The 12602-nt window shown below is 44.7% G+C and overlaps 1 protein-coding gene across 7 annotated transcripts in view; it reads right to left on the bottom strand.

Annotated features, from left to right (window-relative positions):
• The window catches only part of MRVI1 (murine retrovirus integration site 1 homolog), a 119246-nt gene that overhangs the window by 27030 nt on the left and 79614 nt on the right, over nucleotides 1-12602 (bottom strand). For all 7 annotated transcript variants that reach the window (XM_025355236.1, XM_025355237.1, XM_025355242.1 and 4 more), the window contains 5 exons: nucleotides 9361-9484; nucleotides 6278-6308; nucleotides 3953-4093; nucleotides 2664-2795; nucleotides 457-598 (listed from right to left, as the gene is read on the bottom strand). In XM_025355236.1, coding sequence (XP_025211021.1) covers nucleotides 457-598; nucleotides 2664-2795; nucleotides 3953-4093; nucleotides 6278-6308; nucleotides 9361-9484 — 570 coding nt within the window. The remainder of the gene's footprint in view (nucleotides 1-456; nucleotides 599-2663; nucleotides 2796-3952; nucleotides 4094-6277; nucleotides 6309-9360; nucleotides 9485-12602) is intronic.

Raw genomic sequence — 12602 nt, 5'->3', positions numbered from 1 at the left:
TTCTTAAGCTACATATATGATCAAGTCATTTTCTTGATTAAAATCATTGGCTGGATCCCTAATGCTTTCCAGAATAGAGCCCAACTTCTTTAGCATGTGCTGCCTAAAAGGGGGTCCCAAAGCACACAGACTTACAGGGTCTAGGGTCACTCTCAGACCCTATAAGTCCAAGAGTTCTAGTAGCCTGTGGGCTTTGTATCCATGGTCAGCCACTGTGATTTATTGCTTTGGGAGTTAGGAAGTCACTTTGGGAATGCTCATGTTTCCTGGTTCCAGACTGCCCTGCCAGGCCCACTGAAGCAGCTGCTAGGAGGCCCCCTGTGGACACCCCCTGGACAGGGGTGCTGCTCAACTGGAAATAAGTCATGGGGCTGCTCTGACAGCTCTAATCCTAGCCAAGAGCTCTTGGAAGTCTACCTTGTAGGGCCAAGATGGGGCAGGAGCCTAGGTCCTTACCAGAAGGGCCACAGCTGCGGCTTGAATTCTGATTTGCAAGCTTTTTAAACTCCATGAGCTCCGCATGGTCCTTCTCATACGTCCTCTTTAGATTCTCCACATACTGCATCATCACTTCTGTTGCTTTCGACATGCGCTTTTCCTGCAGGGATGGAGGGTGTGAGTACATGAGGCCACTGGAGGAAAGGCTCCATTGGCACTTATTTGCTCTGATCAAGCCCAAGGGTCTGGGCTAGGAGAATCAAAAGGATACAGGGACGAGACTCTGCCTGAGCTGAGAGGTGGACTCAGCACCTGCACTCAGGGAGAATGGGGAAACACAGCCACCACACTGCAGGAGGTGAGAGGCAGAGGAGAGTTGTTTCTGCTTGCAGAGAACAGGTCAGGGGAGGCTTCGTGGAGATGGAATGAAGTGGATATAGGATGTGAACAGCATCTGGGCACATAGACAAAGGCAGGAGGGACAGAGCATTCAGGCCAGGGAACTCCAAGAGGATTCTAGAGGCAGGGAAGCACAGGGCTTATATGTAGATGAGGTTTTATCCTCTGGAAAGGAGTCCTCTGGAGAGTGAAGAAAGGCATTATGACAAATTGTGCTGGGACAATCGACATAAACCAGGGCTGCCCAGAAAGCCCAGACACTACAGGTCTCCTGCCTCTGTAGGAATCAGCAAGCAGTTGGGTCTATTTGTAAGTCTGGGTTGTGAAGGACCTCGAATGCTAGACAAAGGAACTTGAACTTACTCTGAAGGAAAAGGGAAGCCATTGAATATCTCCCTTAAAGTAAGAGAGTAACATAATCAGGTCACAGACAGAGATGGGACTCAAGGGAGTGAGACTGGTGGCAGTGAGAGCAGCACGGAAAGACCGAATGAAGTCTGACCTGGCCCAGTGGAGCCAGAGAGGAAGGCAAAGACTGAGGCATAGAAGCCAAGACGAGGGAGCCATTTGGAGAAGGGAGCAGATGGCGTGAGTGGCAGTTGGGCTTAGGCACACGTTTGGGAAGCCTGCACACAATGAGAACAATTTCTCTCTGCTCATACCCTGGTTAGATCCCTCAGAGGATCTAGCTCAGGCCCTGCCTGGCCACAGAGGGACACACCCAGTGGCTTTGCAGGAACAGGTCCCACAGCCATGCATGGCTAAGACCAGCCACTTCCCTAGAGTCCTCCTGTGTTGCTGCTCCCAGCTGGAGTGACTTCCTGCGCACCACTGCTGACTCAGGTGTCCTTGTCCTGAAGGACACAGGGTGGGACGGCCCAGCAGTAGGTCCTTTAACAGGAACTGCTCAGGGCTGCACCATCCCAGGAAACTCCTCTCTTGTAACCAGAGCAGCAGGACATAGATTCATGTCATAGCAACATAATAACAACATCCAAATGCTTTACAAGTACGGCAGCAACCCCCTATGGGAAATACTGTGACCATCCTCATTTTATACTTGAAAAGACTGAAGCAGAGAGACCTCGGTAAGCGGCCCAAAGTCACACAGCGAATGAAGGGTGGAGCCCGGATTGGAACTCGGGCAGTGTGCTCCTGCTAAAACATGCGGGGCCAGGGTGGGGCTCTCTGTGGTTCAGGACTTCAAAGTGGCCAAGAGAGAGACAGACCTGGGCCTGTGTCCCGCTCTGCCACTCACTGGTGCTTTTACTTTCTGAGACTCTGCATCTTCATCTGGGAAACAGGGTATTTATAGGGTTGCTGGGTGGATTTAATGAGACAAAGCAGGTTTTCCTAAAGCATGTTTTGCCAAATACTAGCTCCATGGGAGTTGAATAGGTATTTTTTGAGAAAAATAAAATGGAGGGCTGTGGGGGGAATTCTTCAGTTAAATATGTTTGGGAACTACGTAGGTAAAGTGAACCAGCCTTCTCCACCACAGCCTTGATTAGGCCAATGTGTTAGACACCACTATCCTCCAATCAAAGCCTTGATTAGGCCAATGTGTTAGAAATTTCCAAGAAAGAAAGATAGTATGCAGTAGTCCCCAAACTTGTGCGTCCACAGAAACCTTTTTCCACAAAGCACCTTGAGGGTTCAGTGATCTGCCAAAAATACTCTGAATAATACTGCAATGATATACATAGGATGCTTGGCCCAGAGGCAGCCACCTCTAAGTGGTATCTGTAGTTGCCGCTGCTTGGGTGATTGCTCTACTTTATGTAAGTGGAGCAGAGTCGGCAAGACTGGGGGCTGGAGAGGCTCACCTGGCGGACGGCACCCACCACCTCAGCTCGACTGGAGAGGCGGGCAGCCAGGCGGTGCAGGACAGCGATGTCCTCTAGCAACTTCTGGTAGGTCTCCCGGTGCTCACAGTGGTGCCAGAGTGAAGCTGAGGACTGAAGAGGAGTAGGAGCATCAACTGCGGTCCTCAAATAATGTTATGGAGTAAATCAGCAGTCCCCAACCTTTTCGGCCTCAGGGACCGGTTTCATGGAAGACAATTTTTCCACAAACCTGGTGGGGGCGATGGTTTGGGGATGAAACTGTTCCACCTCAGATCATTAGATTCTTATGAGGAGGGTACAACCTAGATCCTTCGCATGCTGGGTTCACAACAGGGGTCGTGACCCTGTGGGAATGGAATGCTGCTGCTGATCTGACAGGAGGTGGAGCTCAGGAGGTCATGCTCTCAGGCAGCTCACCTCCTACTACGCAGCCTGGTTCCTAACAGGCTATGGTTCGGTACTGGTTTGCGGCCCAGCCCAGGGGTTGGGGACCACTGGGCTAAATGTGCCCCCCACAAAATCATCTGCTGACTTTTGGGGGGACATATCCTAACTCCTCAATGTGATAGGGAAGTGGGGCCTGGGCGAGGTGATTAGGTGAGGAGGGTGGAGCCCCCATGAATGTAATTAGTGCTCTTATAAAAGGGACTCCAGAGAGTTCTGTTCTCTTTCCACCACGTAGGATATAATGGAAAGGTGGTAGTCTGCAAGCCAGAGAGGGCCCTCACCAGAACCCGACCGTGCTGGTGCCCTGATATTGGACTTCCAGCCTCCAGAACTATGAGAAATAAAGGTTTGCCATTTAAGCCACCCAGTCCATGGCCCTTTGTTACAGCAACTCAAACTCACTAAGACACATACCAAGCCTAGACTCAGCTCTCATGAAACCAGCTCTGGGCCCCATCCAGGCTGAGAGAAGTGGCCTCTGCCAGGCCTGGGCCACAGTTTCTTCTGGTGCTTGGAGAAGCTCGATGTGAACACACTATCCCTGGCTGGTCTGAAAGGAGGAGTCATACCCAGGCCACCCTGCCCCCTTCTGAGAAGCTCCCAAGGGTTCGGAGGACTTGCCCACAGCCCTAAGGGAACCAGGCCTTTGGGATCTCTGCCTCAGTTCCCCCCAGCTCTCTGAGGAACACTCTGTCAGAGTCTTGGCTCAATTTTTCACTTCAGGAGACTCTACTTGGTACCTGAGAGAAGGATGACACCCTGTTTGGCCCTTGGAGACAGTTCCTGCTCCAAGGATTCCTCACATCAGGCTCCACAATTACCGTAATGGAAGCTTTGAAGTTTTCCAGTTCCTTCTCAGTGTTCTCCTCTGTCAGGTTGCGTTCCCTTTCAGCCTGGTTAATTCTAGATTCCAGAGTGTAGCTGTCATTTCTAAAGGCCAAGGACAGTTGTACAAACACGTTCTGTTGGGAACAAGAGTGTAAGAGAGGTGCTAGGAGGAGTTATTGCAGAGGACAAGGCTACAGGTGTGTTCCTTGTACGAGCATTTTGCAGCAGTCCCTGGAACCAGCTGCCAAAGCAGCCATGGGCAAGTGAAATGCTCACTTCACAGGAAACCACAAAAAAGATGGTAAAGCAGTAACCCAAGGTCCATGCTAGGCCCTTCCCAGAATTAGAGGGCCAAATGTATTCTACCAAAAAATAAGAGAATAACACTTCACTTTTCCCTGAATTTTAAGAAAATAACATCCTGTATCTGGATTTAGATAAACTCAGGCCAACACAGCTAATTGTGTAAGCATTTGGATTTATGCTGGGATTTATTGCATGGGGGGTTTTGGAGATTTTGCATGAAAATACTGTGTTGAAAGAAACTCCATGTGAGATTTAAGCATTGGTGACTTAAAGCAAACTTCAACCAGCATCTAGCCCGAGTATTCCAAATTGTATATCGATAGAAGCTTTAAGTAGCTGCCAGGATATTAAATAAGGCCAGGTATGATTCTGTTAGGTTAAGCTTTCTGGAATAAATAAATATTTCATGCCAAAATTGCAGGCTGCATGAACAGACTTTGAAAAGGTAGTATTGGTTATACATGGAATTCCCGGAATAGTAGGAAACTACTAGGGAGAAGAAATAGACAGATGGACGTCACTCAGGAAGGAAGCAATGGTCTTCAATTTTTTAGCCATCATCTGCCCTGAGTGGTAGCAGATTTATACCCTGCGGGGTCAGTAACCACAGGGGCTTCTGAAGTTCATGTAACATGGCCCATGGAAGGCAATCATCTCCAGATACAGAACTGAAGGCACAGAATTGACCCAATGATGATGTTTATGGCAATATTGAAAACTACTCCTTGTTGAGCATCTACTATATGCCAGCACTGCTATTCACTCTACAAATTCATGTGATCTCGCAATAACCCTCTGGGGTGGGAACTGTTATACCTGTTCATGGGTAAAGAGACCAAGACCAGAAACATCATTAACTTGTTCAAGGTGACACAGGGAGTAATGGAGCCAGGATTTAACCTCTGACTATCTGATTTGAAGCCTGTTTTATTTCCACCATGCTGAAAGCTGTGTCCATATACATTTGCGGTCAGCATTTGGACATTAAACAAACCGCCCGTGGCCCATCTTCACAAATGTCAGGGGGTGGGCTTTGAACTCATAGCCCAGTGATGGAAATTTTCTGCCTTATCCTGACTTGGTCAAGTCTATGAATAATGCTCAATGCTTAATTTTCTATACTTTGATTACCCCTTAACAGCAGTGTGACAAAACAAGTTCTGAATTCAGTGAGAACACTCGGATCCAGGTCTTGGTTTTGCCAACTACAGTATCTAGAAACTTGGTGCGGTTATTTACTCACTCAATTTTCTCTTTTGTGCTGATTCTTGCTTCTTTTCAGAGCTGCTGGGAGGATCAGCTGAAAGGATGGCTATGAGTGTGTTATAGACTGCAAGTGCAATGCCTATGTGCAAATTATTAATACTATCTGCGGTAGATACTTCATACTGTCTGTCTTCCTCTGCTCATCTGGTCCACATCAGCGGTTCTCACTGTCTCACCTCTGATAAGTTCTCTTTGTCCACCACAGAATGAAATGCAGATTCCCCTCAGCTCTCTCACAACCCTGCTGGGACAAGGAGGCCCCAGTGAGGAATCAGGGAAGGCCGGATTGCTGACAGCACAGCTTCCTGGCTCCGCTGAGCTGGCATTCTTGTAGCTGAAACCCTGAGGTGGCCAGCCCCCTTTCCCACTAAACCAAAGCTTAGAACTTGAAATCTGATCATTTTTCAGTAATTTTGAAATAAATTTGAAACAATTCTGCAGGCTCCCAGCTGGTTTTGTGTATCTAAGTCACACATTTAAAGAATATAAACGATCCTTACAGAAATGTAAAATTTCCAGCTACCTTCTCCCCTCTGCCCAAATTTGTCAAAATCTTCCATGAACGGACGTGGGAATGGGGATTTCATGGTTCAAGAGGGCTGGTCATGAATGTTCATATTATCCCACAGTCACTCTTTCTCATTTTTGTCTAAAAATGTCAGGGCTAGAGTCTGGAGGAAGAAATGTTTTAAATAAGCCTAGTCAAGCACAGGCACTAAATTTCATAATGCACTTAAGCCACTTACCTCAACTTCCTTTTCAGTGAGTGGAGGGGCACTGTGAAAAAGAAAACACACAGTTGAACTTTATGCAACCTAGTCAATAGACCCAAAGGTGACTCTGAATGACCAGCAGACCATGTGTTTCCCGGGGTGGAGTAAGCTGTGTTGGTGAGAAGGAAAAGATGCAATGTCCCCTTGCCTGTGCTCTGTCACCTGTGAGATACTGACTCTTACAGCACCACAACTATCTCTGTGACTTTGGACAAGTTATTTAATCTCTCTAAGCCCGGGCTTGCTCATCTGCAAAATGGGAATCATATCACCTACCTTACAGAGGTGCTATAAGCACTATACGTACTCATGTATATATGTATATGTGTTTGTATGCATAAATATATGGCATCCACACTCAGTGGGCTCTCAGGAAATGTGACCTGTTCATGTTAACTATGAACTCACAGCCTTGCTGTGAGAAATAAGAAAATGCCTGTGATAAGGACTTGATAACTCACACACATCTAAGTTGCCATTGTAGTTGTTCTGGGGATATCCACCCAGGTCTGCAAAGTCTCACCCTCCTCTGTCTCTGAGGGCCGTGACAAAGGTGCATGCAGGCCAGAGAATAAATGGTAGGAGAGAGTGACCAGGGTTCTTCTCCACAGCAAGAACTTCTGATGGCTAGAATCACAGAGTGGCAAGAAAGCCCCAGCCGACACAGAGGTGTCCTTTTGAGCAGCTCCTCCTCTGTGCCATTCCCACAGCCAGGGCTCTCCAGCCATAGGCAGTCCCTGTATCTGCACGTCCACTCGGTGTTGCTGCTGCTGCTGCTCTTGCTGGTAACTAAAGCTGGTCCCATCTGAAGCCCAGACAATGTAAATAATACACAGGCCCTTTCCTGTGCTGGGGCGGGGAGGCTTGGGAGGGGTCCTACCAGCATCACAGGACTTGGCAACAGAGCATGCCATTGATAAGCTTCTCAGGAAACACAGCTTCCTCTCTTGAACGGGTGTGAAGGGACCCCAAGAGCAAAGGTAAGGGTCAGCCATCTCTGCAAGGGGCTGGTTCTCACCCCTAGGGAATGATATGAGTGCCTTCCTGTCAGGATGAGGTGACAAGACTCCATGGCCATGAAGTCAGCAGAGTCCAGAACACGGGACAAACAGCTGCAGGGATGTTTGATGCTTACAGTTCTTGTCACACCCATCAGACCCTTGCCTTAACTGTCATCTACAGCATACACATGTGATTTAAATGATTTGGCAAAACTTGCCAAGTTTGTTTCTGACTCCTGGGTTTGTTGGGATATTATGTGAAATGTACGTATTTTCATAAATTATAAACCAAACATTTTTCTATTTCAATGACTAACATTCTGCTTTTTTGCTATAGAAGACACCCACCTTATTTTTATTTTATTTATTTATTTTTGGGGACAGGGTCTTGCTCTGCTGCCCAGGCTGGAGTGCAGTGGCAGGATCACTGCAGAGGTGGCTTACTGCAGCCTTGAACTCCTGGGTTCAAGCAATCCTCCTGTCTCAGCCACCAGAGTAGCTGGGACTATGGGTGCATGCCACTACACCTGGCTAAGTTTTTCTTTTATTTTTTATTTCTGTAGAAACAGAATTTCACTCTGTTGTCCAGGCTGGTCTTAAACTCTTGGCCTCAAGTGATCCTCTTGCCTCGAGCCTACAAAGTGCTGGGATTACAGGTGTGTGAGCCACCACAGCCAGATAGAATATACCCACCTTAAAAAAAAAGTGGGGGTCGGAAGGAAGCTCTGAGGACTCAGAGAAGTATGATTTAGGCAGAGAAGCCACATGGCATGTCTGGTGTCTGATACAGATAACTGTGCCTCATAAATGAGCATAGGTACCCGGGGGCAGAACTATGAGCCTCTAAAAGGACAGAGCATCTTTTTATGTGACCAGTTGTATATCTTCTCTGAAGAAATGTCTATTTAAATCCTTTCCCCATTTTGAAAAATTGGTTATTTATCTTTTTATTGAGTTGTAAGACTTCTTTATATGCTCTAGAAACAAGTTCCTTTTCTGATAAGTGATTTGCAAATATTTCATTCTGTGGGTTGCCTTTCACTTTCTTGACACTGTTTGCAGCACAGAAGTTTTTATTTTGAGGAAGTACTATTTATTTTTAAAATCTTGTCTCTTGTGTTTTTGGTGCCGTATCTAAAAAACCCAAAGACATGAAGACTTACATTTTTTCTTTGAAGAGTCTTATAGTGTTCTCTCTGACATTTAGGTCTATGATCCATTATGAGTTAATTGGTGTGTTTTGTGTGAGGTAGGGGTCCAACTTCACTCTTTTGTATGTGGCTATCCAGTTGTCCCAGCACCATTTGTTAAAATTACGATTTTTTCCTCTGTAAATGTTACCAAAACTCTTGCATGAGTGGCTTCTTTTTGTCATTTGTCATTTGCACATTTCAAATTATCACTTTATCACAGAGGCCTTCCTTGACCTCCTACCCAATGTCCCACTCCCATGCTATTCTCTAGATGTGCCCTATTTCATGGTCTTTCTACCAACTTTACTCTTTCAAATCATTCATTTGGTTACTTAAATGTTATTTGTACTTTGGGAGGCTGAGGTAGAAGGATCACTTGAGGCCAGGAGTTCGAGATTATCTTGGGCAACATAGCAAGACCCTATCTCTACAAAAAAGTTTTGAAAACTTAACTAGTCATGGGTAAATGGTGTATCTGGGATTGAAACCCATGTCTCCTGGCTCAAAGTCCATTCTCTGCTGCCATGAGCTTCTGGTGACCTTCATGCCTTCATGAGCTGTGCCCACCTAAGAACCCCACCTGGTCTTTGAGTTGAAAACACTCCAGCCCGGGCGACAGAGCGAGACTCCGTCTCAAAAAAAAAAAAAAAAAAAAAAAAAAAAAACACAAAAAAAAAAGAAAACACCCAGCCTGGCCTTTCATTATTCTTTTTGTTTTGAATGCATTATCCCTATCTAGACAATTGGACTTTGGCCCTTCTGGGTTCAAGAATTAATACTGGTGTTCCTCTGTGTCCCACCTAGAATCCAACACAGGGGCCACTCCGTACAGGGTCTTCTGTAACCCACATCCTGATTTTACCTTCCAGGGAGACTCTTGTGGACCCGCAGTTTGCGCAGCAGCACATCAGAAATATTAGGCATGACATCTAGGCCACTCTTTGACTCTTCTTCCTCAATAGCTGGGGAGAGTTCAGAAGAAAGCCCTGAAAAAAAAGTGCTTACTTATGAAATGTCTCTTTGAAATCACAGTAGTACTGTTGGCAGTTAGCTTCAAGGGGCAAGGAAGAGCTTTAACATTTATAAGTATCCAGTTCTATGTTATGGGTTTTTTATTTGTTATCTTACATTATCCTCACAATAAGCTAGAATTTAGTCATCCCATTTTACATGTGGAAAAGCCAAGGCTCAGGAAGGTTAAGTCACTTGCTCAAGATTACAGAACTAGCAAATGGCATGGCCAGACTTCAAGGTCTACCTGCTTCAAATGTTATGTTCTTCCCTTTGCTTCCCACAGTATTAAGCTGGCAATTGGAAGCTGGTTGGCTCTTTGGCTATAATGTTTGGGGAAAAAACCTACTCCTTGGCAGGCTTCTCAGGAGACCTGTTGTGCAATTATTCCTCCTCAGATAAATTAAATTGTTCTATATTCTGTATACTACTTAGAAATTAGCATCTGATTCCATACCCCATAGATAGGAGATTTTCCAGAGTAAACCTAAGGTTGCTAGATCTTTTACAGATCTCAGAAACATAAGTGCCTCCCAGTCAACAGAGACAATGAACAGCTTTTTGTTTTTTAACCTTCTAAAACTATCTTGGGTCTGTGCTTTGAAGACAGAATGAACAAACCAAGTATTCTCTTTTCCATAAATCTTTCTCTGTTTGAAAATAGCTCCTGTGCCTCTCTAAAGCTTCTCTTCTCCAGACTCCATTTTTCCAACAGCTCACTGTGGTCCACTGTGGCCCATGGTCTCTAGACAGCATCCCATTCCTGCACACATTCTGATTTGTTGCTGTTCCAGAGGCCCAGACGTTCTCTAACAAGCTCTTAGCACAGGAGGACTTTGGTAAATGTCCCTGGCATTGATGTTTGTTATCCATGCAGCACAGATTTTGTATGCCTGACTACAGGCTTACAGTATACTTAGCATTAAGCAAAACTCTCAACCTCTTTAGTTGACCCAAATCAGGCATCCTCACATCCTGTACAATGGTTACTTTCCATTTGCATGCAGAACTTCATATTTATCCATGTTTTACTCTTTCTCATGGATTTTAACCTAGTATCTTTCCAATCTGCTCAGTCATTTTCCAGGATCCTAGGCTAGGCTAGAGACCAGGACTATAGACATAGTTGTAGCCACCTAAAGAGTTAAGATTGGGAATCATGTGAATAGAAAGAAGTCTCACCAAGGGAGACCATGAAGAAACAAGAGGATATCTAGTTTGGCTCAAGGTAAAATATATTTAAATACTTTGAACTTGCCAATAAGAGAATGGTAGGCATGGATTCCTTGGTACTCAAGGTATCCAAGTGAGTTGAAGGATCATCTGTCAGAGATGGGTCAGTTAGCAACTCTTCTTTGGATATAAGATTGAACTAGAAGTTATCTTAGCTACCTGTTACCTCTGTGGTTCTGTCCTGGCATTTATAGCTCTCTGACAAGGTTTCTGTGGTAAACCTTGTGGCACCCCTGGCATCATTCTACTTTTATGTTTGTATCCCTACCACACTCAAAAGAGAGTCAACTGAGCAGCAAACTCCTGAGATATCTATAGGATGATTGAAACATGTGAGGTCTAATAATCAAGTGAAATCCATACCAGGGCTTTTGCCTAGAAAAGTTTCCCAAAATGGTGCCTGAAGAGTAATGCCAGAATTGGTGGGTTCCAGGAACCAACCTCCTTTCTCTTGAATTCAACCAAATTAACAACAAAACACTTCAGAACAAAGAAAAAATATACCAGAAACTCTAAGATACAAGAAAAGGCAATAGTCTTTAAAAACATTGACTACAGAAAGAATAAACATGACTAGGAATAAATGTAGGGCTTCCACCCATGATAGCCCTTTCTTCTTCTCCAAAGAAACAGTATTGAAAGGAAGATGGGAGAGAAAAAATTCTTACAAAGAGTGCAACACCACAGAATAGAGAGGGAAAGGGATGGAGGGGGCAAGTAGGCAGTTGTCAGAGGAGATTCAGAAAGTTTCCCTAGAACAGAAGGTTCGCCATTCCATCTTGCCAGCATTTCAAAGAGAGAAAAAAACCGCCTGGGCTGCCTGCCATTTTGCTTTTCTTACTGATGAGAAGAAGAGAGGAAAGTCAGAATGATTGCACAGAGTGGATTATCTTGAATGATATGAAGGGATTTATAAGGAAGGAAGACTAAAGATAAAGTAAATAAAACATGCCCCTCTGAAGGAGTGAATGGCAGGAGACACATGGAAAGCCTCAAATACCATGTTCTCCCCCAACTCCTGAAAACCAGTGGCTAAACTCCTTGGAATTGTCTTTTTTTCCCCTTCCTTTCCTGGCAGAGGAGTGAGAGGCTGTTGGGAAGCATTGGGTCAAATCTGGAAAATAAATCCACAGACAGCCTGTCTCTACAATTCCAACCCAAATTAGTGAAACAATCTGAAACCCACTACTAACCAACCTCCAAAGGAATAAGATGTGCCCCCAATTTGGTATAACAAACTCATGTTTTGGACTATGAAGAGAGTTATGGAAAAAGAGCAGAAACCAATTCTACAAACAGCTCTATCTTAACTTCCCCTTTTCCCCACCACCCAAGCAGTAATAAAACAAACACAAAATATACAATCCTCAACTAAAGCACTGAAGGGAAGGCAAAGAGATCTCAGCTAAGGTGGGAAGGAGTCAACAAAAATTAACTTACAATACAATATATCTAGGGAAAAGGAATCAAGGTAGAAATGTACAAATCAGAAAGAAAGAAAACGAAAACAGATGGCATGGCAACTATACAAAAATACTACAGACAAAAGAGGAAGGATGGTAGAAAGGAAGGAAAAGGGAAACTTGAAGGAGACAGATGTCAGGATGGAAACATAGTTGCAAGAAACACATCAAAAAATGCAAAAGTACACTTCTGTGCAAAATATATACCATAAATACTTTGACTTTAGAAAAAATAAGAACTTGAAAAAAAATTAAGAAATTAGAGTTGGGATGAGAAGATCATGCAAAGATGGAAGATGATTGCTATTTAAGGAATCAAATTGAAAACCAAAATAAAAGGACTAATCAAGAAATTGGGAAATATACAACCAACCAATTTATTGGAAAAATGAAGGAA

The sequence above is a fragment of the Theropithecus gelada genome, chromosome 14, assembly GCF_003255815.1.
Source record: "Theropithecus gelada isolate Dixy chromosome 14, Tgel_1.0, whole genome shotgun sequence".
NCBI lineage: Eukaryota > Metazoa > Chordata > Mammalia > Primates > Cercopithecidae > Theropithecus > Theropithecus gelada.
Note: the sequence above shows the minus strand (reverse complement) of the source record. Positions and strands in the feature narration are given on the sequence as shown.